Here is a 28,000-nt window from a genome sequence, read left to right as displayed (position 1 = left end):
AGAGGGAGTAGAATACATCAAGTGGCGTACCCACCTTTGCCCAAGAGGTATCGAGCGACACCTCTTCGTTGAAAATTATAGGTTAAATTTTGATATAGTAATTACAGATGTAAATATTGACACCTCTTAACGTAAGTTAAATGTTTAATTTGATAGTTAACGTATTATGAAAAATCCTTGAAGTCGTGGATTGTAGTCATACTAACCTCATAATTATATTTTTTACTATAACTATTGAAACCCCTTAATAACAATTCTAGTTCGGCTAGTAGTATACATTATTGTTTTACCTTTTCAAGTAACAATATAATAAGAAAAAGGTCACTACCAACAATTTGATAAAGTGGCAAGTCTGTGTTTCGAGGCGTCGCCTTTGTTAGGAAGCGTTTTGTCATTAACAAGTCTCCATCATTTATTCATTTGTAAGAAAAACAATGTCATTAATTAACTTAATGTCAACATAAATTGATCTTACAATAAAATGTCTATGGTTAATTTCTCAAAAGATAGCTAATTGCACTTGACGTTAAGTGGTAATAAAATTTACCTTGAAATTACTCGAACTCATATATATCCAGTAAATATAGTTGAGTCTAGAATCTATATTATACACCGTGATAGATGCAGAATTTTTATTAAGAAATCACCAAAAATAAAATATATTGCCTTTCAAATTTGTACTTGGAACCTTGAGGTGAAGTTAAAACTTTCACAAATATTTGTGTTAGGATGTATATTCTCTCCATTTTCATTTATGTAATACTATTTGACATAAAAACCAAATATATAAAAGAGAATATAAGACTTCTAAAGCAACCAATATGTATATTTCTTAGCCTTTTCTTGACCTTTACTTTATATTCTGTGTGAAAAAGGAAAATGTCAACTTTGCCTTTTCTTCAAAATTAAAAATTGGCTTTAATAAACTTTAATCAACTTCCAAACTACTAACTTAATAAACAAAAAACTATAGTATCCAAATTCCAGAATAAAGAAAATCAGCAACAATAAAACAAACTCATTATTTATTAACATCCATAATATATATCCAAATAACAAAAAAGGAGATAAATTCCCTAATCAAGAAAATACACTAATATGAACCAATAAATATAGGGAATACAGCAAATCACAAATAAAAAATAAAAAAAAATTACCAATCAAAATGGCACCTAGTTTCCTCAAAATTAACAGATCTGCCATTGGCCTCCAAAGGTACCTTAAAATCACACTCAATTTTGGGCTTAATTTTGTGAGTTTTAATCCAACCAATTTTTAGCCTTATACGCATGTAAAGCTTCATTTCCATCTCATAAATCCCTAAATTCTTCTCATTATTATAATTTGTTTTTTCTCTATCTCCCAATAAAACCAAATTTTGTCCTTTAAACACTGGATGCAAATAGCTAGTATTTTTGTGACCTTGATAAAATCGTTCCAAATTTTGACTAGCAAATCTCTGACCTTGATACATACTTCTTGCTTCTATCGAATCGTAGTAAATCCCGATTCGTTTATTTGGGTTCCTAATAGTCATGTTGAGGGCTAGATCATAGTAGAGTGTGTTGTTTGTGGTGGAATAATCGAATTGTGTCAACGTAGCATCAGTCACGTAGAATTTGACCTTGTTAGGACGTAGGACTAGCCATAGGACTAATGCAATGACTCCGAGGACGATGAGGATGGTGAAGATTACTCGGAAAATGCAGTTGCATAAGCAACCGAAGAGGCAGCTGCAAGGGTTGCAGCTGCTTCCCCGTCCATGTCGATGGTAGGATTTGGACGGGGGCGGAATGGACGGGCCATAATAGGCTCCGTTCAAGTTGGACATAGCTTATAACAAAAAAAAAACGTCAAAATTAAGTACGTATAACTTTTTTTTTATTTGTTGCTTTGGTGTAATATATGATGAAAAAAAATATATAGTTGAGAGTAATGATCCTATGGTGAGTAAAGGATAAATATTTATAGGTGTTTGTATAGTGTATGATTTAATGTGTATATTATTTGAGTAGGTAAAATATGTTGAATTGGTAAGCAAAAGTGGATTGATTTTGCATAAATTGCCGTGTTTTTATGTTCTTTGAAATGACACGGTTGCTTCTTGGCATGATTTCGATATAAACGCTATTTTATTCTTAATCAGAGATTTCAGGTTCTTTTAATACAAAGTCATTTTTATTTAAAAAACTGTGAAATTTTACGATGAAATTTCAAATTTAGTCAAACTCCAATATGAATATAAACAATAAATAAAAAAACGTAAAACCAATTTAGATTGACTTTTGAATTTTGACAAATGACTTTGAAATGAATGAGTCTTAAGAATACTCAAACACGAAAGGCTTGCTTACTAAGTACGCAGTATTTAATTTATTATTTGCTAAAAATGGTAAGAGATTTAAGCTTAGAAATATGAGATAAATAAGATAATAAAATGTCTAATCATCGAAAGAATGTTTAACATAGGGAATAAAGTCAGAAAGAATGAAGATTTTTCGATGAGCTAATATTGATGTCTCAATTTCAATTAACTAATCTAATTTTATTATTTCTTATTACATACATTAGTTCAATTACATTTTTTTAAACTTAAGATTTATATATGCTTAAGGTTTTACGATTAATCGAATCTAATGTATAATCATGAAAAATAATATATTTTAAATATTTAACTTATCTACGTGTTTAAAAAAATATTCAAAGCATTTCGAAAATTAACTGTTAATATCTATTAAAAATACTTTATAATATATTCAATTGTTCAAATAAAATACACTATTATCTAAAAATTATCGATGTATTTAATTAATTTTTTAAGCCTCAAATCATGACTTTCTTATTGTCATTATCAGACAAACCACGTGTCCTACTAAACAGCTTTAAAAATTCAAATAACATCAAACATATCATTTTCATTTGAAATTGTTTTCATAGAAGTTTCCACTCTTTTTGTTTTTTTTTAATTTTTATTTAGACATGAACTAAAATTCAACAACATACAAGTATGAAACAAATCTTTTATTTACGCGTGACAATTTTTTTTTTTAAAAAAAAAAATAACAGCGACCCTTAAAATACCATGTATACAAATTTCAACATCTATGTATATTTAGTCATAAAATGAGACTTTTCATTACCTAATCAACATATATATGATACCTACATGGAGTATTTGAATTTGAAAATATAGTTTGAAATATATTTTATATTATATCCGAGTGGTTAGGTTGCGAAATATGAAAATAGAATAGAAACAAATGCAAGTTAATTATAATTAAAACCCAATTGGAAATGGATCGCACCTCAAGAAATGTAATTATAGTGATTGTTTTTATAATTCGAATCACATGAAAAGAACCTTATTTATACAAATGAAATTATATATATTGACGATTGACTGGTAACTAAAGTAAATCAAATGAATATCCTAATGAGATTTATCCAAAGATATATCTCTACTTAATATAAAATTTGTACATATTTTATTCAGACTTCATTTGTGGAATCAGACTGAATACATCATATACGATATCGTTGTTACGAATACCCTAATGAACTATGTGATGTTGATTCTTCCTTCTACTTGAAAAATTAGACAAAAAGGAAGAATGTTCCAACGTCCCTATCACAATATAAATATTTTAATTATATATATACCACTTTACTCTTCTCATAATATCCTATTCATATTATTATCTTCTTAACTAATTAAACATCATATGTATATGAAGAAGGTACTTTGAAAAGAAAAATAATAAAAAATCTTGACTAAAATTTAAGTCAATAACTATATCTTAATTGGAAATTTCTAAGAAATAAAATGTCAAGAGAAACCGTGTCTTTCAAATAAAAAAATACGGCGTTTTTCTACTATTCAATTAAATACACATTTGCTTACCAATTCAATATTTTCCATTCTACACAAAAAAAATAATATCTAACACATTAACCAAAGTTTAATCAACAAACACCTATATATATTCATCTCTACTCACCAAAACTTATATCATTCTCAAAGCAACAAATAGATTTTTTATAAAAAAAAAAGTTAATACGTACTTAATTTTGATTCTTTTTTTTTTTTGGTTATAAGTTATGTCCAACTTGAACGGAGCCTATTATGGCCCGTCCATTCCGCCCCCGTCCAAATCCTACCACAGACATGGACGGGGAAGCAGCTGTAACCCTTGCAGCTGCTTCTTCGGTTGCTTATGCAACTGCATTTTCCAAGTAATCTTCACCATCCTAATCATCCTCGGAGTCATTGCATTAGTCCTATGGCTAGTCCTACGTCCTAACAAGGTCAAATTCTACGTGACTGATGCTACGTTGACACAATTCGATTATTCCACTACAAACAGCACACTCTACTATGATCTAGCCCTCAACATGACTATTAGGAACCCTAATAAACGAATCGGGATTTACTACGATTCGATAGAAGCAAGAGGTATGTATCAAGGTCAGAGATTTGCTAGTCAAAATTTGGAACGATTTTATCAAGGACACAAAAATACTAGCTATTTGCATCCAGTGTTTAAAGGACAAAATTTGGTCTTATTGGGAGATAGAGAAAAAACAAATTATAATAATGAGAAGAATTTAGGGATTTATGAGATGGAAATGAAGCTTTATATGCGTATAAGGCTAAAGATTGGTTGGATTAAAACTCACAAAATTAAGCCTAAAATTGAGTGTGATTTTAAGGTACCTTTGGAGGCCAATGGCAGATCTGTTAATTTTGAGGAAACTAGGTGCCATCTTGATTGGTAGATTTATTTATTTTTTAAATCATTTTCACATTTATGGAGTTTATTTATTTATTATCCTTTTTCTTTCATTATATATTTTCTTGATTAGGAGATTTATCTCCTTTTTGTTATTTGGATTATACTATGGTTGTTAATAAATGATGATTTACATTTATTTATGCTGATTTTCTTTGTTAATGATTATGAGGATGTATTTTGCTTGTTTGTTTATTAGTTTGGAAGTTGATTATACTAAATCCGCTTTGTTAATTGGTAATTAGAAGGTTAAAAAAATAATCAATTTTAATATCTCACCTGACATGTTTAAGACGGTAAGATTCAAATGACACTTTGATATATTGTTATATGTTAGTACATTATTATAGCAATAATATTTTTTTTTCACTTGACCACTTTTAATTCATTTATAATATAAGTTCAATACATATTACAAAGAACAAATTTATTATTCACATATAATACAAGTTTTAATGATGGATAATAAATTTATCACACATTTTAATACACTTATAATTCAATGTGACAATTTCTTACCAAACAAACATAATATATTTCAAAAACAATTATAATTCAAATACATTGCATACATAATTCACTTTTAGAAAATATTACAAATTTATTACAATATTGCTATAAACAATAATAAATAAAAAATATCACTAAAATAAATAAAAAAAATTTTAAAATGTATCTCTTTTGACCAGCCTGAATGGTATTGGGCTAGATTGAGTCTTCTTAACATAGGGCCATTTTTCTGTTCAACCGGCCCAACTATTACCAACACAGTTTTATCACTAGCACATTATATTAAAACTCAAACTACGCGATGTTTCAATTGAATATCTTTTATCTCTCGGTATAATGTTAATCACATAAAATATGCAAGCTTCTTTAATTAAAGCATTCACCTCATTAATTCATAAAACTCACACACATATCTTGAGATGATACGTATAATTAATGGAGACGACATATTCTATGTGGTTAACTTAATTGCCAAATCGATAAACAAAAATACAGACAAAATATAAATCGAGATAGTCTAAGGAGTTGAGATTTTCAATTAGAATATTTGATTTGGTTTGAGTATCTGAATAGAATAGCCCGACAAGTTTAAGAATCTAATCAAATATTATGCCAAAACTAAATATATCTTTTATAATTTCATTGCATAGTCATGAACTCCACATAACGATGCTAAGTTCAATGAATGAAAATGAGTGGTGATAGTATGATGAGGAGACATTATATGAGTTTGTGATAGTATGACGAGAATACAGACTCCATATTTTTTTTTATATAATTCAAATTTCATGAATTTTAATGTCATCGCTCAAACTCATCGATTAATGCATTGTTTGTTTTAGCCCCTATTCATTCGGGCTAGCTATCTCAAGTCATTTCAGCCTCATGTGTCATGATTTCGTTCCATAAGACTTTAATCTAAAAATTTCTCGATAATTAAAATTTTGAATTCATCTTTCTATATATTTAGTTTGATTTTAACTAAGAAAATACCAATAACTGAATTATGAACTCACTCTTTAGCTATATCCCTATCATTCCAACTATTTGAGTTCATGTGCCACTTGTCCATTTTGGACTTTTATAGATTTAGTTTGTTGTAATTTTGGACCATGAAAACAAGGACCATAAAAGCCAAAATGGGCCAACCATAGATAGAATATTATTGGATGTCATATACTACAACAATAGAATACAAATAAAAATTAATTAGATATTGGACATATACTATATATTATTAGGTCATCCACCCATTCTTCTATTTTAGTCACATCTCTTTCTTACACGTAAAGTACATTACCCCCTTTTTGTCCTCTCGACTTTAATCAGATCTTTTTATAATAGTCATTTTTTTTACGATCGTAATATAAATTTATATTTTTGAAATAATTGATAATATGATATATATTTTCTTATTCACAAAAAAGTTTGAATATATCAACTTTATGCTTAAGTCTCTTTCATTGTTGTCCAATGACATAAAGCCTCATAAATCTTATCTCTTTGATACTCAATTTTCTTAATCATAAATTACTATAAACACACTTTCCCACTAATACTCTACCAACAATTTACTAATAATTAACCCACCTACTCCTAAGCACTTTCATAAAGTGTCAAAAGTATGAAACTATAGCTCCTATTTAATTAAAACAGAAAAAAAAAAAGAATTCTTATAAAATTAGTTCACGTATATTCGATCTTAAAATTTTCATGATTGAACAATAATTAAATAAAATTAAATAATTATCATGACCCCTTCTCCAATTAGTACACATAACTTGTAGCGGATTCAGAGTGTATAACATGCAAGTGTACGAAAATATAATTTTTATAATCGATAAAATCTGAATTTATCGATACATTAAATACGATCCCTAAAAAGAGTCATCGCACATTGAAATTGTGGTATAGTGAAGAGAGACGTGTGAAACAAGTTATTGTTTGGTAAACAGCCTAAATCAAGCATTACATTAAAATTAAATTATATATCACATGGGTTGCCCCCTTCTATATATTCCTAGGCTAATCAAAACAGGTCACATGTACCATTTTACCTAACTTTAAATATTAAAAATTTAAAAATCGACAATTCAATGCACTAAATATTTTACGTTAGTGTAATTTGAAAATTCACTAGCCCTCACAACTATCGAAGAGTAAACTTCAAACCCTCAAAGTTACCATAAGAAAGAAGAAAAAAACAATTTTCTCATGATTTGAGTTAATTATTAAGTTACCATAAGAAAGAAAAAAAAAACAATTTTCTCATGATTTGAGTTAATTATTTGTTACTTTATATTATAATATTTTATAGTAGAAGAGAATATCTGTCACTTTTATAGGCCCCTTTTAATTGGCAAAAATATAATAGGAGAATCACCATATGAAATATTCATGAAAAATACCTTTTTAACATAAAGAATTAACTTTCTTTTAGTTTTAACTCAATCTATAATATTCGTATTAGAAATCATTTTAATTTTGAATAAGGAAATTTATATAAAAAATAGATTATAGTAATTTTATATTTAAAGCTCGAATAACTCAAAACGTTTATTATGAATCAAAAAGTGGTCATTACTCAAAGTAATAATTAGAGTAAACCAAAAAATTCTTACATGATCCAATGTTTCACCAATCCCTAAAAAAGTTAGAAAAGCAAAAATTTATCTCTCTATAAAAATTTAATTAACGAGTAAATAATTTATGAATAATGCTAAATGATTAGAATTTGATCAAAAAAAATTTTAAAATTATTATATTTTTTAGTTTTAAAATAAATTTATCTTTTTTCATTTTTAACTAAAATGTTAAAAAGGTAAAATATCAATCTGGCTAAATTTTATGGCAAATTTTTTTCCATAATTTATTTAATTAAAACAAAAGATTAGTGTAATGCGCTAATACTATTTCTATGTATATATTTCTGCTAAACTATTTTCAAGATTTGAACCCTCGTATCGTTCATGCAATAAGAAAACGATTATTTGTAATTTATTTATAATATAAGTTACCAATATTATTCTTTAACAGAAAAATGTACAGTTCATTCAACTTTATAGGACCAAAAATATTAAAATTGTAAAATAGCAGAAAATTAAAAAAAAAATTAGAAAATAAAAGTTGGTCCAAAAAAAAAAAGAAATTAAAAAGAAAAATATAAATACTTCCAATGGCAATAAACGCCTCTGCTTCATCTTCTTCTCCAAATCACTAAACACTCACATCACAGCTCCGAGCAAGTTGATATTTCACGGCGTTATTTCCGACGATAATTCCGCCGTCGCCGGGATGATTTCCGAACGGAACATACGCCGTACACGTAACATGTAAGTGATAATGCCCAGTCGTAATCGTTCCAACTCTCCATTTCACACGGCCGTCAATTTTGAAATCGAGCCAAACGCCGCCGTTTTGCTGGTCTTCCTTCAGATCTGGTCCATTATAAGGTGAAATCGGAACATTGTTACTGAAAACGAACGGCGACCATATGTTAACGTCTTTATGACCTTGATAAACTGAAGGAATTTGGGTATAATAAGTAATTTGTTGATTGTGATAGTTTGCGTATGTTTTCATCTTATCGTAGTAAACCCCGATTTTATCGTTAGGGTTCCGGGCAAATATAGTGACTTGAATTGATGTGGAGAAGATATTCGGAGCAGAGACGTTGAAATTGAAGATGGTGGCGTCTTGGAGAATGAATCTGGGTTTTTTCGGTTGTAGAATTGCCCAGACTAGTAAGATGGTTAACAGGACGACGAAGAGGAAAATTAGGATTCCGGCGAAGAGTCGTCGGACGCGTTTTCGTTTTTTGTCTTTGTGGTGAGTGCACTCCTTGACTGACATGGTGGTGTTTACTCCGGCGGTAGCTCCGGTGATCGGAAAAGTAGTGGTGGAGCTGAAGATGTGGATAGTGATAGTACTAGTGTGGAATAAAAGGGAAGTGAGTGGTTATGGGGATTGGTTTATCTATATAGAGTAATAAAGTGAGCTAGTGTTACTTTCCTTCAAAAAAATATATATATTTAAAATTTAACGACTCGATTAAATTTGAATTTACATCATAAAAATATATCGTAGATAAATTATAATATCAAAAAACTCTTCATTCTAGCGATATATCTATTTGTTTGAAATTACTGATTAAGATAAAAGGTTAGAAAGGAATAACTACCGATATATAAGTTAAAATTATAAACTTTATGAATATACATATGCATGTTGAACTTTTTTTAATCTTTTTACGTATTTAATTTCTTAATAAAATTTTAATTTCATAGTTGAATAGAAGAATTTCAATCGTTTCGTCACTCGTTACGAAAAAGGCATGCGTAAGTTTACTCAATTGAAGTGTAGTTACATAATTAATAGTTGTTACTAATTAAAGTTGTTCAAGAAAAATTACATATAGTTGTTTAGTTATAAAGAGTATATGTATAGTAAATTTTAGAAATATAAATAAATCATTTTAAGTTTTTACTCTATGTAGAATTCACGAGAGTATAAGTTTTTTATATTTTATGTTTCTATGAAAAGTTATTTTTATAACTAAAAATCTTTATGATAGTTTGTCAAAATTTATGTTTTTTATTTTTACGAAAAGTTATTTTTATAACTAAAAATTTAAAATTTTAAACCTTTTTAACTCACGTAATAACAATTTTATCATTTTCACTGATTAAAAAAGACAATTTCGTCTCTCTTTTTCTCAAAACCCTTGTTTAACTTGTGAAAATGATTAGTAACAAATGTTTTAAAAATAATTTACAAGAAATAATTATGGCGTAAATGACACGTTTATATCGTAATAGGGTCCACTTTGTTATTATTATGGGGCAAATAAATTTCCCACCCAAGCCCGCCGACAACGGTTGGTTTCTTTGAATATTTACGTATTTATTCTCTCCGTTTCAAAATAAGTTTCTAAAATATTTTAAAATGTTAAATATTTTATGTGAAATATTATTATTATTATTGTTTGCCGACTTGAAGCTATAATTTTAGTATTAAAATAACGTGATAATTATTTTATGTCATTTTCTTAATAACAAAATAATCTGAGAGATTTTTTATATTTAATTCCATTTATAAGTTGAATTCTTATATTTAAAATTTTGCCAATGTTTAAATTATCGTCTTTCACTAAATTTATGAATTTAATCGATAAAATCATAAATAAAAAAACTTTACATACAAATAGAGTCAAATATAGGATTTTTTTTCAAGTCATTCCTTCTTTTTACGTTTAGGTTCAATGCATACATTTTTTTTTCTTCGAAAAGTTTGGAGGCAAAATACGTAAATTAAAGTTAAATTAATAACGATATAAATTAAAAGACACGTCAAGATCAATTAACATGGAAAATTTTGATTATAGTTCTAAAAAGTAAATTAATTTAATTAGTATCCAAGAATGATCAATATATATTCCTAACCATAATAATTATAAGAGATTATATTAAACGGGTGGTTAATCATTATCACGAAGCTAATAATATCTTAACGAAATGTCTCTATTTTGATTAGTGAAATTGATTAGTAACGTCATTACTTAGTAATCTCTAAAAATAATAACATGCTCTTTTAATTTGCATGAAGGGGATGTTTTCATAATATTTAATGTGAATAGTGAGGATGGTAACAGCCCAGCTAATGGTGACAATGATGTTAACGAGGACGGATTTAGAGGTTCGATTACAGTTTTCGCATATTTATTATATTCAGATAAATTATATTTATCTAAAAAATTATTAAATATTTAATTATATCTAAATTGTTATTCTAATACTAATTTAAAATATTTACAAATTTTAAATTTTAAATTTGCGTCGATAAAGTATGTATAGTCAAAAAAATGTAGCCGACCAAGTGGGAAAATGGTGCATCAAGGCCCCTACCCTTTAGAAGGTTCATGTATAGGCCACGAGTCCAAAATTTATATTATTAAGAATTAATGAATGAATCATGAATTAAATCGACAAATATAATTGATCAGAGAGAATAATATAAGTGTCTCTACGAAATAAATTTAGTCTTGATATTTTAATTTTATTTAATTTATTTTTCTATACATTATTATGACATGTTATTATTAATGATGGAAAAGAAGAGAAGTATTTTAAGCAACCATCCATGTGGTCAATTTGGGACATCATTTTCCTTGCATTATATTCCACCATATATACCTACTAGCTAATGTTCACTTTTTTCCCCTAATCAATAATTAACTTAAACTATTCTCTATAATCTATTAATTAAATAATTAATTAATCAAATGAATCCACAAAAATTTTGCTTCTAATTATTCATGGATTTGACAAATTAGCAGCCCCAAACAAGGTCAGCAAAAGACTCAAGTACTAGAAAGTTCAATCAACAACTATTTGCTTAGAAATTATTGGCATTTACATGTGAATAATAATTGTATATGTTGTCTTGTGATTCTAAATTATTGATTATGTGATTAATTAAATTCACAAAAAGAAAAAAAGAAAAGGTGACCAATCATTCTTGTCGTTAAACAATAAAATTTTAGCTAATACTCTCCCCGTCCAGAAATATTTATCATGTTGCGCTTATTCAAAGTCAATTTGACTAATTTTCAAAGGTAAATTAGATCATATTAATTCGATATTTTAAACAAAAAAATTAAATATTCTAAAACTATATGAAAAGTACTATAAATTACAATATTTTCATATTAATATGATGAAAAAATGCATCTTAAACTGTTAGTCAAAGTTTTTATAGTTTGACTCTAAAAATAGAAACTATGACAAACAATATCGAACAGAGGAAGTATTATCTAACAATGCATTATACACATAAATATCTTGCTTATAATGGACTAGCTATTTAACCCCAAAATTTATAGTTAATTTTGATAATACATCATACGAACCATGGTGGGAAAATTTATAAAAAGAAAAATTCTCACCTAAAGTTTATCAAGAGATCGATGAGAAGTCTCACATTGGGAGAGAAACGAGGGGGCGGAGGGCTACTTTCGAAGAAAAAATAACTTCAAAATACCTAGTACACAAACCTGAAAAAACTCTGAATGAGTATTTATTATTCCACTGTAATTTTACCAAATCATACACTCACAAATTAGGTCATGTATACCTTTTACTACTAACATCTTTTTTAGGTACATGAAGTTGAACTCCTCTAATTGTTTCATTTGGACAATATTGGTAGAAAAAAGCAAGAAGCAACATACATAGAAAGCCCCCACAAATGCTAATTTAATGTTGTTTTGCTGGTGTCACTTAAAAAATCTAAGTATATGCATATGATCCCCACAAGAATTTCATATATTTTAACCTTATCATTATAATGTACATATATTCCAAAAGTGAAAAAGGTATACTTTTGGGCTCTTACACAAACATAAACCTTCCTTGGAAAATTTTAATTTTTTGTACTTGTTAACAACATCTTCTTTGAAGTTTGAGCTCTTTGATTAGTTAAAGTACATACAAGTTTAGAAAATTTTCTTTAAAAATTGGTTGTTTCATCCAATGTGTGAGTGAAACGTGGTGTACAAAATAAACTATTTTGAAGAATGTGAAAATTGATCAGGAGGAATAGAAGGATTGAAGGGGTGGGGGTGGGGGTAAGACTTTTGATGATGGAAAATGAGTAGTAAACAAGGATGTTTTAAGTAGAGTCGGAATTAAAATTTAAACTTTATTATAAATTATAAATTTTAGTATACTGATATATTAGGTGTTATTAAGTGGATCTCTTAAGTTAAATTGTTTTATTTATATATATATATATAAATAAATATGTAATACAAACAAAGAAATTAACTTAATTATGTTGAGTTTAGCTTGGTCGAAATCATAATCAACATTTTACCACGTATGAGTGGAATCAAAAAATGGTACTACTACATATAGAAGATTAAAAAGATTACTTTTTTATTGTCAAATCTCGTTGACTTCCTCCTGTATTTACTTGAAATTTTTTAATAAAAATTTTGACTCTGCCACTATTTCTAATTCCGGGAAAAGTAGGTTTAGAAAATGAAAGGAAGGATATAGATATATCAAATGTGTGAGTCATACATGTGTGTGTTGTTCATTGGTCTTTTTCACACATTTAGTGCCTTTATAGTGTATAATTAGAGAAAAACAGTAAAAAGGGCCCTTTTCTTTTTGACATTTGAGGACTTTCATTTAATTTAATTAGGTGTTGCTAGTTATATATCATGAGAATAGAGACTTCCCAATTTCCATAATACTCAAATAATTTAAATGCATTGTTAAGTTATGTCAAATAACTTCATAACATGAAATACAAATGTTTTCTTTTTTTCATTTTCTAGTGGTCAATTTTAGAAGCTCGATACATGATAACACGACTAATATAGATTTACATCGAAAAATTAATTAAAAAGTAATAAAATCGTTTTATTTGTAAGAGTAATTGTAATCTACATTTGAACTCAAAATTTCTTCTTGAATTTTTCATACTAATTACTACCCATACTTCCTTGGGGTGGGGGGATGATAATTAAATTCGATAGTTGAGCAATTTCTTTAGAGTGCATGGGAGCCACATTTAACATTTAATTCACGAGATATAATAGATATTTTGAATTTGAATTTTAGATATGAAGTCATTTTGAATTAGGAGTACTAGTTTTATCTTTGAAGTCGAACTTTTTAGAATAAATTTAAATTACTACGGTCTCAAAGAGATTATCAGGAGAGAAAAAAAGACAATTAAGCACACTAAAGCTCTCGCGATGCACAAGATCAAGAGAAATGTCCGTCCATAAAGAATTATTATACGCATCCTTATCTTGAATTTCTGCGAAAACAAAAAATATAATAGCAAAAAGTTCTCCCTCAACACCCCTTACCCTCACCCCACCTCCACCCACATGCACTTCACCAAACTTCCCACAACTGCTTAAAAAAGTTATAAAGCTAATTATATAACAAATATATAACGTATTCGATATAATTTTACACTTAAATACGAAAAAGGTTAAATTACATAAATTTTTTACCTTTATTTCTATGAGTTAAATAAGTTGTTTTCAATAAATTGTCGGCACAAGAAAATTAAAAGTATTTATCAAAACAAAATTTTAAAAATATGAGAACAAAAAATCTTCCTGTTTAAAGAACATTTATTCTATGGCCACCAACTGCAAAGTGCTAAAAAGCAATTAGGTGATAAAATACATATCTACCCAAAAAGAGAAACAAAAATCAAATATATTTATATACATTAAATTTTGTGCACAAAAAGTTTTTACATTATCAAGGGATACTTACAGAGATACCTCAATAAAAAATTGAGATCTGTAAAAATTAAAAATAAAGGCAAATTTTATGTTACAAAAAGTAAACATGACCTAAAAAAAACTTTTATATAACCTAAAAAAAAACTTTTATACATAATATATAGTATATAACTTAAACTATTTGTAATATTCATGTCTATGCTTTATCACTCTAGGTTTTGTGGTTGATACCTAATATACTAGCTTAAGTATATCAAACTTGACTAAATAAAAAAGAAAAAAAAGGGACATATTTACGGTTGGTGAAAATAATGTACATAAAAAGAAGCGATCTGTATCCAAAGTTTCTTCATTTTCAAGAATATTTGAAGCGCGAGACTCTACTCATATAATAACGAAGGATTCATCTCATCGTGCTCCTCGATGTTATAAGATATAGGCAATAAGCTCACTTGTGGCCTATCCTTCTTATTGGTTGATGTGTACATGAAATTTCACCAAGGTTCCCATATGACATCCCTTCAATTAAAATGAGGCAAGAGAAAGTAATTAAATAAAAGATAACGTGAAATGTCAGAATTTTCTACAATAATATTTTATTGTAATGGCTAAATATTTTGTCATAATAGTCAAAATATTTGGACAAACAATATTATTATGAAAATATTTAAATTGTAATTAATATAACGTACCACCAACTTTCGTCGTACTCGCATTTCGATTTGTAATTATTTATTCTCCCATCCCACTCTGGCAAGCTAGTTGAGTTCTTGAAATTTAAAATTAAATCATCACATGATAGATACAAATCTCTTTCGAACCGAATGCCTGGACCTTGATTTAGTATTTTTGCTTCTATTCTCAAATCAATTAACAAGTTGTCACCTCTTCTCAAATCTCGAGCCATTTCATCGACCACGAGTCCTCCTATTTTCACCTGATTTGGATTTGGAATATTAGAATCGACATGAAACTTAGTATTACTTTTTGTAGACACTTTGAAAGGCGCGCTAAATGACGATTCGAGCAGTTGTAACTTGTACATCAAGCTAGTTGATATGTACTCAAAACTAATTTCCACTTTCCTATTTGAATTCCTCACACTCACATCTACTTCCCAATCCACTGTTAACTTATTGGTGGGATTTGATATGTTGAAAGAATGTACAATAAATGATACAACCTCAAACGAAGGGTAATATGCGTAATTTTTCCAAATTCGAACTGCGAAAAAAATACTGAAACTCAATACTAGAAAGACGATAAGGCAAAAAAAGACACGACAAAAAGTTATAATTTTTCGTCGCGGAGGGGGTACGTTAGATAATTGGGGTTGCAAGATATTGTTGTTGTTGTTGTCGTCATCGTTATAGTAATTGGATTGATAATTTGGGTAGTAATAATAGGGGTATTGATATAGATGTTGATCATATGGTGGAGGATAGTGATAGGCCGGATTGGGATAAGGCGAGGCAAGATTATGATCCGATTGAGAAAATTGTTCAGGATAACCTAAAACAGGTTTTGTTTCATCTTTTTTATCATCACCTGAAGAATTTGTCATAGTTATAATTCGTCCCCTTCCCTCCTTTCTTTTTGATAAAAGAAAGGGAGAGAGGACGAATTGTTTTTTTCTATGAGATTTTAGAAGAAAATGAAAATTCAGAAATTACAGAAATATAAGTCAAAAAAAACATAAAAGCGAAATTTTTGGAATTAAAATGTGGAAGAGAGAACTCAATTGTTCATTTCAAAATATTGAGACTAAATTAATATATATATATATATATATATAAAGCATTTTCTTCGGATCGAGATGAATATGAATTCTCAATATTGTGAGGACTATAGAAGTGCTAAAAAAATCCACTTGTTTTACACTTATATTACTCGTTTAGGACGCGCAATTAATTCAATATTTGACATCTAAATTTATCTCGAAACTTAAAATAAAAAATAATTATGAATTTCACCACGTTCAAATTATTATTATTGGTCAATATAGGGGGAAAAGGGGCATTGCCTTCAATTGGTTTGTAGAACATATGCACATAAAATAAATATTCAGATCAAATTGAAAAAATAACGTTCTACCTCCAAATTCAGAATCTAACTCAAGATATAAAAATTGTCCAAAAATTATACACGAAATGTAAATAATTTAATATAAATCAGAAAGAAAAAAAAAGGATCAATTGGATTCGACTGATATACTATGTCAAATAATAAATCTCGAGTATAACTTAAACCACGTACTCGTTAAATGATACTTTATCTGTCTCAATTTATATGATACCTTTTATATTTTGAAAGTTAAATAATTTAAGTTTGATCAAAAATTTGCACATGATTGTAAACTACATAAAAAGTATTATGAGTCACAATAATTAATAGGGATAATGAACAAGTACCCCCTCAACCTATGCCCGAAATCCCAGAGACACACTTATGCTATACTAAGGTCCTATTACCCCCTGAACTTATTTTATAAGTAATTTTCTACCCCTTTTTAGCCTACGTGGCACTAGTTTGAAAAAAAAAGTCAACCATTGTTGGACCCACAAGATAGTGTCACGTAGGTCGAAAAGGGGTAAAAATTATTAATAAAATAAGTTCTGGGGGTAATAAGACTTTAGTATAGTATAAGTGTGTCTCTGAGATTTCGGACATAGGCTGAGGGGATACTTGGGCATTATCCCTAATTAATAATTAAAAATATTTATAAGATTTATAAAAATTTACGATAAAAAATAGATTTATTTAACTTTTTGAATCTGAAAGATAACATATAAGATGGAACGGAGGTAGTATAATTTGCCTAGCATAATTAATTCTCACACTATTATAGCATTTAATTTATAAACCTCTGCAATTTTTCCCTTTTTAAGTATAGGAAAGTTATTAAGGGTTGTTTGATTGTGTGTAAGAAGAAATAATATATACATTAACTTTTATAGTGACAAATTCATTTTAATTTTTTTTAAAAAGCTAGTTTACAAATTCTTCTGTTTTTATAATAAATCTATTTATACATAATAGGTGAATTTTTTGGATCTTCTAATCTATCTATAAGAGGAGACCATATGAAAAACTTAATTAAACATAAAATTTAAGCCAAAAGGTAATAATTATTTATGCCAATTTTGTTATTAGAACTCTAGTTACTATCTGTGTATTTTAATAGTGAAATACTAAACGGTGTTAATTTAATAGGTAGCCAAGTGCCAAATTAAATAAATATATATATCAATCAACTTCATTTTTTATCTTATTTTTTTCTTCCCTTTTATGGATTCGATATAGTTTGATATTTTTAAATTAATTTTTTTGTGTAAATATAAAATAAAATAAGGACAAAATATAAGATAAAATAAAATTTTAAATGCGTCTCACCGTGGAACACTATTGTGCTAATTAAAGAACTATATTTGTCTTTATCAAGAATATTGTGACTCCGCCTACCTCTCGAGAAAAATAAGTATGACAACAGTTTCCTTTACATAATGTACACTGGCAGAAATATGTCTGATTTTTTCTTGAAAATTAATATTTGAAGTTAACTATTGAAGAGTTGGGAACCAAAATAAGCCACAAAAATATAAAAGTAACTAAAATAAGTCACTATTTTAGTAAGTAACTAAAATAAGCTTAGTGGAAGAAAAAGTTCCACTATATTCAATTTTCTAAACGTTTTCTGTTACTGCCATAACGTTTACTTTTTAATATATAACAGAACTTTTTCTTCCACTTTATAAAGTGGAACTTTTTATTCTACTTTATAAAGTGGAAGAAAATCTTCCATTTTATAAAAATTTTCTTCCACTTTATAAAAAGCTCCTTTTCATGGCTTTCAAAAAAAAATTCACTTTGAAGATGGTCTCAATCCGACAATTTGAAGCGGCCCCATACTAAACAAATTGATTTTATTTAAATCAAAATCATATCGGTTGGTAAGAATATTTTGATAATGAGTCATTTTAGTAAAATCAGTAGATTGAGTTATCGAAAATTCATCAATGCTATTGCCGTTTTCTAATTAGGGATGAATATCGACTGATAAAGGAGAACGTTGTTGACTAATCTTAGGCTCCTTCCTAACATAGATTTCAAGTATTGTTAACTTGATTTGATCTATATAGTCATTTGGAACCTTTAAAAAGTCGATCAACGATTCGTCATTATAGATTATTCACTCTCCAAAATTTACTTGTTCTTGTGATAAAAATGAAGTACGGTATTTTTCGGCTATAATCAAATTATAATCGTACTGTTTATACCCATTCTTTATAAATTGATGAAATAAATTTATGACATCGAATATTTATTGGATATTTAGAACTGTGTTTGGGAGGACAATTATAATAGATGGTATTTCCGTCATGTATAATTTCGCCATCTCAATAAATTGAAGCTTTAACTTTATGCGTAGAAGATATTTTTTTTAGATTGAAATGAACAAATATAGAAGACTTTATGTTGTAGGTGCTATCAACTATGTAGAAACGTCCTTAAATAGATTTTTCAGAATAAAATAATAAAAATACATAATGAAATATTTTTTTCGTTTTAATGACATATCAAATCAATATAATTTATATGACAACACTGAAAAAACTTCTTCAAGACGTGAAAAATATTCTTCTTATAAAGTGTAATAAAAAGTTCTACTTTATAAAGTGGAATAAAAAGTTCCACTTTATAAAGTGGAAGAAAAAACTCCAATTTATAAAGTGTAAGAAAAAGTTCCGTTATATATTAAAAATAAACGTTATCAAACTAACGGAAAACGTTTAAATTATTAGATATAGTGGAACTTTTTCTTCCACTAAGCTTATTTTAGTTACTTACTAAAATAGTGGCTTATTTGGTTATTTTTATATTTTTGTGGCTTATTTTGATTTCCAACTCACTATTGAATTCTACATTTATTGCTACTTTGATTTGTTCATGATTAAATTATCAATTGATTTGTTCATGATTTAATTTATTTTTTTAAAATAAAAATTCCGTTCTTAAGACTCCTACATCGAACACATAACCTAATAACCGAACTTTTGAAAAAATAACATCAACACCAAACCGAAATATCGAAAAATCAAATTAGTTCTATTCACTATTTTATTTTTTGATATTTATGCCCACCAATGATAAAAAGTGATTGAAATGATTTTATTTCAATCTAAGATATGAAAGTTACAACAATATAATAAAAATGCATCACACACTTTACATGCTTTATTTGATCTACACTACAACAGAAGAACTTGAAAAAAAAAACTACTCATATAAACCATCTATAGTACTATTTTCTTGATCTGTTTAAGGTCCTTTCCAGGTTTTTCCTTCAAAAAACTCAGCTAGCATTCGTTCAAGATCTTCAGGAGTGTATCTGATATACTTCTGCGGATTTTTACCACCCTCGATCATTGGCCTAATCACATAACATTAAGTTAACGTTCGTATAATAACATCAATGATATGAAGGGTTCAAAACATAATGCTTTGAAGTGATAAAGATTTGGGAGTTAAACGTTTTTACTATTCATTTCCAAAGTATAGTGTTAAGCAAGCATTACCCGAAACGCTTGGCAAAAGACCTGTATGCAGGCAATAGAACTTCAGCAACTGCTAGCCTTAAAGACTCGCGCAACTCACTGTCAGGAACTGTCCATTGAGATTGCCTCTGATGAATTTCCTCAAATAACATGTTGAAAGTCTTAAACCTATCTTTCACCGCGGACCTTGAGATACCAGTGTTGCTACTAACAACTTCACCGGTAAATGAAGAATTCCCAGCTGGTGAAGCTCCTTGGACGGAGAGTGTCTGCAGAATCTGCAGCAAGGACAAATACAGAAAAACTCGAAAAAATGTTCCATGAACAATACTTAAAAAGAATGTCGATAGTCATGAGTGTAAAACTAGCAAACCTTAGACCAAGAGATCCTCTTGTACTGATTTGCATGCTGCTGGACTACCCTTCTATGAATTTGAACCCAATCATCACCAAGCACGTCCTTTGCTTCCGACCTATACCATCATAGAACGAACGTGCAAAGATAAATTTGTAGTAAACGAAACAGCTCATTCTCTCAAGTAACATCTTAACGTACCTGCGAACAGATCTTACAATATAGTGAATGTTATTCATTAGAAATAGTTGAGTCAATGCAGGATCTTTGTATTGCTTAGATTTCCCATCCAAGTTACTCTGAAGAGCTTGCAATATCCGTGTCGTTATAACTCCCAACTGGTCTTTGGAATTACCATCATCAGCATCTCCGAAAAGTTGCTTTAGAGTTGATTGATAACTGTCCACAGTTTATAGATAATACTGAGATATTGCAATGTTTTAAACAGAAAAAGAAATGAATGTAGAGTTCCACCAGATCAGATAAGCTAATTGTTTCCGATAGACAAGGGAAGTGATGCAATCAAAGGAGGAAGAAACACGAAGATGTTACACAAGGCGATCCATATCAAGAATGATCAGCGCCAGAGTGCAATATATAACAACTCCTAATGTAGGGAAAGGATCGGAGATCACTGTGAAGGCTTACTCGAATAAAAACTTAACGTAGTTAATCACATAACTAGTTAAAGGATGGACAGTTCCATCAAGAACAGCAGTTTTGGTGGCATCTTTTTCTACTGCTTCTTCAAAATCCACGAAGGTCTCTTGCGCTGTCTCAGCAAGACGATTAGTCAACACTTTAGCAGCTTCTCTCATTTCACTACAACATTGGCTTCCGAAAATATTATCCATCTGTCGCACCAACAATATTCTCCTTCCACGGGGAAGGATAATGGAGAGAAATGCCAAAAATTAGTACAAGTGAAAACGAAAATTTTCCAAAAGCAAAGATAAGGAGACAAGAGATATCTTCTCGGTCATTTCATCGTACCTCTGTCTGAAGTTCTCTCATTATCTCATACATATCTAGAAGGACAAATAGCTTTTCAGGCGATCGTTTGCTTTTGGCAATGGCTTCTCCAAAGCTAAGAAGCACCGCGACACTATTTCCAGTAACCTCTGCGAAACATTGATCTCTAAGACTATCCTGACCTTCAAAAATTTGATCAGAGACTTTCTTCTCCGCAGCAAATAAAAGCCTTACCTGTGTCAAAAACGACCTACAGGTTATAACAAGGTGAAAATAAAGGATCAAAATCAAAACTAGATGATATGACAGCGCTTACGGATATCCTCATGTAGTGAATCCAGTTTCCTATTTTCGCCTCTAAAACTTCCCACTGCATTTTCTGTACATCCTCTTTACCAAGCCTTTCCACACCTAGTTTTTTAAGACTCTGCTCCATGACTAACGAACGTATTTCACTGGATACAAACAGTTGGTATGGAAAATGCAAAAGATATGAGACATAATAGCATATCCACGAAAAAACAAAAAAAACACTTTGTCATATAAAAGATCATCATAGAGTTCTATCGTAATTGGAAGATCAGGATTTCTCCCTGACGCTTAAGGAGATAACTTACTTATAAATAGTATACAGTTGCTGTTGATGACCGGCCTGAATCATTTGCTGAGCCAAATCATGTAACAATGGAAGTATTCTCGGTGGGATAAGATCCGGAGGGTGGTAAACAACTGTTTCTAAACTTCGTTGATGCTCTTTTGCTCCACCACCATCACCTTTACTATCTGATCCTGTAGACGGTCTCAGAGATTGGGGGAGGCAATCGAAAAGACGATCAGGTTCTATAGGTTTACTGCAATTCAAATATGAGTAAGTGATTTTACATGGATCAGGCAATGTTTAACATTACATTCATCAATATCACAACGTAAAAAATACAAAGAAAATTTTAAAATAACAGACCTGTACAAGTTTAGAAGCTGACGAAACTCTTCTTCAAGCTTGAGAACAGACTTCGCGAGTAAACTGGAGATGTGATTAATCATACCAATACTACTCTTAAGGCCTTTCGTAGTACTGAAAAATTTAACAATATTTCTTAGCTGATTAACTGCTTCCAAATAACTTTCCAGATCCTCATGTGGCCCTCGTAATATTTTGGCCTCCGTCTGTAAAATTCAAAAGAGAAATGACTAATTGAAACAGAAGAAGTAATCTTCAAATTAGTATTTATTTTGTATATGTGTTACTTCCGGTGTATTCGTCTGTCTAAAAACAGAGCATCAAAAAGCAAAATGTAACAGAAGAAGACGAACCTGGCGTGCGAGATCGAATTGAGCTAATATCGATTCAGCTACCTTCAATGTCTTGTCAATATTCTCATGTGCTTTTCTAATCGAATGTGTTCTTATCTGAACCGAAATTTTTTTTTTTATCAAAAATTAGATATACAAACAAATCACATTCAGAAATATTACACGATTACTCAAATACCTGAGTAGGACGCATTGCGGTTTCAAGGGCGGAGAGACGATGATCAAAGGAACCGAGAATCGAAATCATATTATCAGTAATCGTTTGGCTTTTCTGCATCGATTCGTTCATAAATTCTGATCTCTCTTTCAAATTCTCCATTACCACTGCGTAAGACGCCATTGTTATCTGTTTTCGTTAGCTTCTCCAACGAGAAACCAAAATGTTAGATGGAAGCATAAAAACGAATGTTGCCACAAATTATTAGTTTCGTGTCCAAATAGATCGAAATGTATTTAAGTTAATAACTACCCATAATGTCTTAATAATTTAATAAGACTTTCCCGGAGATTTTACAAAAATTTACACCAAATTTTAATTTCCATATTTTTAAGAAATAAGTAGTGTATTTTAGAGGGAATAAACACTTTTATTTTCAGTTTTATTTTAGTGAATCTTTATCAATGGGTCAATTTTATGACTATATTTTCAATATGCTTATTATATTTATAGAATTTACTTTGGTTGAAAGAAATGTTTAAAAATAATTCTACAATTATATATATTAGTCCAGTCTATTAGTATCTAGGATAGACTAGATATTAATGATGTAATATAATTAGAAATTTAGAAGCTAAAAACAAAAACATGAGAAATAGAAATATTTTATCGTCCCATTTTTTGTGTAATATATTAATATTTGAGTTAGATTTGATTTTTTTTAAAGTATAATTATTTTAAGTTATTAATTATTTAAATTTATAATATCTTTGTTTTGTTTTTAAATATGTAAATTAATTTTTTTAAAAGTTAATACAAAATTACAAATCTCTTCATAAAAAATTAGAGAAGAGTATTTCATAAAAGTTGCGAAGGAAAACTTACTAAGTTTCATTCTAACAACTTGTCAGGATAGATAATTATATGATGTAATATAATATTTATTTTGACGGTAACATAAATTTTACTGAATTATTTTATCGAATCGATTATTATGTGATGTTTAGAAGTCTTATACTATATAACTATTGATATATTATGATTTTGTCATAATTTTTTAATAGATATATATGTTTTTTCTTTGCCTATGTAAAATAATATTTTTTTTATTTTAAAAAAATGACCCTATTTTTCTTTTAAGTCTATTTCAAAAAGAATAATTATTTTTCTTTTCTGGCAATACTTTAATTTTTCAATTAAAAAGTCTTTTTTCTTTTCTTAAATTTCGTTCCAAGTTAAACTAAATTATTATTTTTTTAACAGAGGAAGTAATTATTATAATTTATTCTTTATCTGGCCTTTTTTTCGTAATAACTTTATCATCCGTTCTAATTTCTTTTAGATTTATCCTTTGGATAGCTAATACTAAAAATATATTATGTAATGACGAAAATTTAAACAATAAATTATCAAAAATAAATATAATCTGAGAAATCATATGTAACAACCATTTAACCAAGCTGTCAGGACAGTGAAATTTTATTTTCCTTTTGAATTTGTGCTTAATAATCAAAAACAATTTTAAATACAAATTAGGATGAAAAAGAATTTGTTTAGTAATCAGAAATTTATTTTCAATACAAATTATGATGAAAAAGTGAATTCGATGATACATTCATAGTATAATTTCAGTTTAAAGTGGATTGGTTAGCAAAGATCCATGTATTATTTGAGATTTAATTTATTTCGACTAATTTAAATAAATATTAGGTAAGAATTGTTTAAGTGGTGAAAATGTTTCTCGATAAAAAGTTTCTAACTCCGTGATTTAAGGATATAAGTGTTTCTTAATAAGATCGACTAATTCAGATTGAAATTGCGTAAAATCATTCAATAGTCAAAGCATTTATCACTAAAAAGTTCTCAATCTGAAATGAATTTTAAAAGTTATCGATTCAATCAAATTTTATACGATATAGAATCAATTAAGGTAAATTTTTAAATTTCTCAATTTCGATAAAAAACAAACTTGTTCAATTAATTCATATAAAAGGTAAAAGTGTTCCTTATTTAAAAAGCTCAATTAGCATATTATGAACTTATTAATCGGAATAATTCAAAATTCAAAAGCATAAGACACAATAGAGAATGAAAGTGTTTCTTATAACATTCTCGAGACATCTTATTCATGTCAATAATAGGGTGGATAAATGCAAGCACGCTACATATACCAAACTTTAAAAATTGCGTCAAAGCTTGTTTATCCGAAATCAACAGCCAACCCACTATATCCACCAGTCAAATGTATTTATGCTTAGCCAATTTATGTACTAACTGACATTCTTCACGTCTGTAATTTCTATTTTGGCTAATCTATTTAGCTCTTTTTTAGGCTAACTAAAACATACCATGTACCATAGCGCAGCTGATTATACCACTTCTGCCTAATTCTGTAGTCTGTACACAAGAAAGGGGAAGCGGTTTCACAGAGATTGTTTTGCTGGCCGGTTGATCGGTCCAGAACGGCTCCTGAACGAACCAACAAGTACAGCGTCGTTGTTGCAGTGATGGAACACCGACGTTTCGCCTTTGGAGCTCGTGTTCACACATTCATGGCAGACTGATTTCTTCGTCGGAAAAGTATCTTGGATCCTCGGAAATGAAGTCGGATTATTCAAATGCATCAGATTCGGAACCGGATTCTGCATTACTAGATCGAAAGTTTCCCTCTGGAGCTGTAGATTCTGCACACGTTCATTCATGCTCGTCAATTCCATCTGCGTAATTCGATCATAAAACTGACTCATTTCCGTCTGGTTTCGCCGCAGGAGAATCAGATTCTCCGACGAAGAGAGATGTGAAAACACAGTTTCCTCCAAAAACTCACCGAACTCCACGCTACTAGACTTCACCTTCTTGTTCCGCGCTTTTCTAGAACGCTTCATGACAACAAGGAAGAAACAATTCTTCTCACGAGAAATCACTTCGAAATTCGCTTTACCTGTGACAGGAATTTTCCTTCGATCCTCCAACTTAGATCCTTTACGATCACATAAGTAAATTGAAATCTGATTCGGTGAAATCCCGATTCTCTCACTGATCATCAACTGAAAAGGCTTGAATACCAGCGTCGGTTGAATTCTGATGTTGCCAATGTTCATCTCTCTCTCCCCGTCGAAAAATATCACCGGAAACACCGATCCCTTACCTTCCTCCACCATTATTCCAGTAAAAACCACACCGAAGAACCCGTCGATTTGCAGGCGGAGTAGTTGAAAAAGAGTTGTAGATGGAGAAAAATGTTTGGGGGTTTTAGAGGTTTAATAGAAGTAAAAGAGAGGAGAAAAAGCGTGACAGAGTGGTGTTGAGAGCCTTTTTATGGTGAACTGAAAGGGATGGAGAGAGAGTATCGTTGCTTGGTCATCAAGTAATAAAACGTGAACTGTCAGTTTTTTTCTTTTATTTTACACCGAAACATTTTTATTTTTGAGATTAAAAAATATTTAATTTTTATTCATAATTTTTTTATATAATATATATATTTTAAATCGTAACTTTTATATATATCAAATGTAAAATTTATATTTATATGCTATAGAAAAATTAATATAACTGTATTTTATAGTAAATATATATATATGTATAATTCATAATACATAATATAATTAAAGTGAATTATATAAAATGAGGTATATAAAATGAGAAAGAGAAAGAGACTTGGACAAAGAATTGTATAAAACGAAGTGTATAATTATACGGGGAACCTACATAAATATACGATAATAAAAAAATATTTACTTTTTATGGCAATAACCTTTTTCTTTTCACATAATCACTTTTAATTCATTTATAATACAAGTTTCATACATATTACGAAGAACAATTTATTATTTGCATATAATAGAGGTTTTAACGATGGATAATATATATATCACACATTTTAATACACTTATAATACAATATGTCAAATTTTTACCGAACAAACATAATATATTTCAAAAAACAATTATAATTCATATATATTGCAAACATAATTCACTTTTAATTCACATTACATATTTAATATAGTATTGCTATAAATGGTAATAAACTAAAAGTATTGTTAAAATCAGTAATTATCTATTAAAATGTATTAATTTATATAATTTTTTCCTAATTACAAGTGTATAGGACAATTATATACAAGATTTTGGTACAAAATGAGAAAGAGAGAAAGGCAAAAGAGATTTGGACAGGGAATATACAATTGAATCGAATTGTATAAAACGAGAAAGAGAGAAATTATATACAATTTGAACTTATATAAAATGAAAAAGAGAGAAAGACAAAAGAGACATATAACATATATCTTGTGGGCTCCAACGCTAGTTGACTTTTTTTTTCAAGCTAGTGTCACGTAGTTCGAAAAGGAATTGAAAATTACTTATAAAATAAGTTCAGGGATAATAGGACCTTAGTATAATATAAGTGTGCCTCTGAGATTTCGGGCATTGGTTGAAAGGATACCTGTGCATTTTCCATTTTATGTTTAATTTATTAATGATTTTTAAGTAAATAGTTTTCGAAGTTAACTCAATTAGTAAAATAAATCACATTTTTTATTTTGTCAACTTCGTTAATATTCCTCAATCATCTCTCATAAAGTTCACAATACAAAGCTTTTATATTTTTTTAATTTTTTGGATGAACTTGAAAAACTTTCTTGAACTTCTTCAATAGATGTTTATCATTATGATTCATTTTTCCCTTTAAAATCCCCAAATTCATAGATAAATTTGTTGCATACCAAAATTACATATAATTAATTTACTCAATAGGCAATTGAAGTTGGTCAATAACATATAAAATATAACTCAATAAACAAAATTCATGCTAGTGAAATGCGTAAATAGAGTACACAAGGTTCTTGTGAGCATCAAAAGTAAAAAAAATCATTGTCCATGTGGATTTGATTTGAAATAATTAATTTGTATAGTAATTGATTTTAAAATTAAAATTTTATTTGAATTTCAGTTATAACGGTCACATAAACATGAAAAACGCATAAATTACAAAAACTATTTAACAAATTTAACCTCTCGTACAATATTTTAGCAAATCATAACTCAAAGTATCATAATATCTTAAAGCACGACA

The 28,000-nt window shown here is 28.8% G+C and overlaps 5 protein-coding genes and 1 long non-coding RNA gene across 6 annotated transcripts; 1 reads left to right on the top strand and 5 right to left on the bottom strand.

The window, feature by feature from the left end:
• Positions 1-1,008: 1,008 nt before the first annotated feature.
• On the bottom strand, positions 1,009-2,022 carry LOC138337088 (NDR1/HIN1-like protein 3). The gene has a single exon (XM_069290161.1). The coding sequence runs from the start codon at positions 1,829-1,831 to the stop codon at positions 1,154-1,156; it is 678 nt and encodes a 225-aa protein (XP_069146262.1). The 5' UTR covers positions 1,832-2,022; the 3' UTR covers positions 1,009-1,153.
• Positions 2,023-3,685: 1,663 nt separating this feature from the next.
• Positions 3,686-4,929, top strand: LOC138338991 (NDR1/HIN1-like protein 3). The gene has a single exon (XM_069290160.1). It carries the CDS (start codon positions 4,099-4,101, stop codon positions 4,774-4,776), a length of 678 nt encoding a protein of 225 aa, XP_069146261.1. The 5' UTR covers positions 3,686-4,098; the 3' UTR covers positions 4,777-4,929.
• Positions 4,930-8,516: 3,587 nt separating this feature from the next.
• On the bottom strand, positions 8,517-9,152 carry LOC101249693 (NDR1/HIN1-like protein 1). Its single transcript, XM_004249362.5, has one exon. The coding sequence runs from the start codon at positions 9,150-9,152 to the stop codon at positions 8,517-8,519; it is 636 nt and encodes a 211-aa protein (XP_004249410.2).
• A 5,376-nt stretch (positions 9,153-14,528) lies between these two features.
• On the bottom strand, positions 14,529-16,321 carry LOC109121308 (uncharacterized). The gene is made up of 2 exons (XR_011212118.1): positions 15,264-16,321; positions 14,529-15,090 (listed from the first exon to the last, which is right to left on the bottom strand). It is a non-coding gene; the product is annotated as an uncharacterized lncRNA (long non-coding RNA).
• Positions 16,322-19,716: 3,395 nt separating this feature from the next.
• On the bottom strand, positions 19,717-23,294 carry LOC101249131 (exocyst complex component EXO70A1). The gene is made up of 11 exons (XM_004249360.5): positions 22,946-23,294; positions 22,768-22,863; positions 22,415-22,620; positions 22,071-22,304; positions 21,770-21,908; positions 21,475-21,687; positions 21,130-21,335; positions 20,683-20,880; positions 20,500-20,599; positions 20,148-20,404; positions 19,717-20,002 (listed from the first exon to the last, which is right to left on the bottom strand). The coding sequence occupies exons 1-11, from the start codon at positions 23,105-23,107 to the stop codon at positions 19,891-19,893; spliced, it is 1,923 nt and encodes a 640-aa protein (XP_004249408.1). The 5' UTR covers positions 23,108-23,294; the 3' UTR covers positions 19,717-19,890.
• Positions 23,295-25,021: 1,727 nt separating this feature from the next.
• LOC101248826 (uncharacterized) lies at positions 25,022-26,284 on the bottom strand. The gene has a single exon (XM_004249359.5). The coding sequence runs from the start codon at positions 26,083-26,085 to the stop codon at positions 25,348-25,350; it is 738 nt and encodes a 245-aa protein (XP_004249407.1). The 5' UTR covers positions 26,086-26,284; the 3' UTR covers positions 25,022-25,347.
• Between the last annotated feature and the right edge of the window lie 1,716 nt (positions 26,285-28,000).

Source organism: Solanum lycopersicum, chromosome 10, assembly GCF_036512215.1.
Source record: "Solanum lycopersicum chromosome 10, SLM_r2.1".
Lineage (NCBI taxonomy): Eukaryota > Viridiplantae > Streptophyta > Magnoliopsida > Solanales > Solanaceae > Solanum > Solanum lycopersicum.
This window is presented reverse-complemented; position numbering and strand designations above follow the sequence as displayed.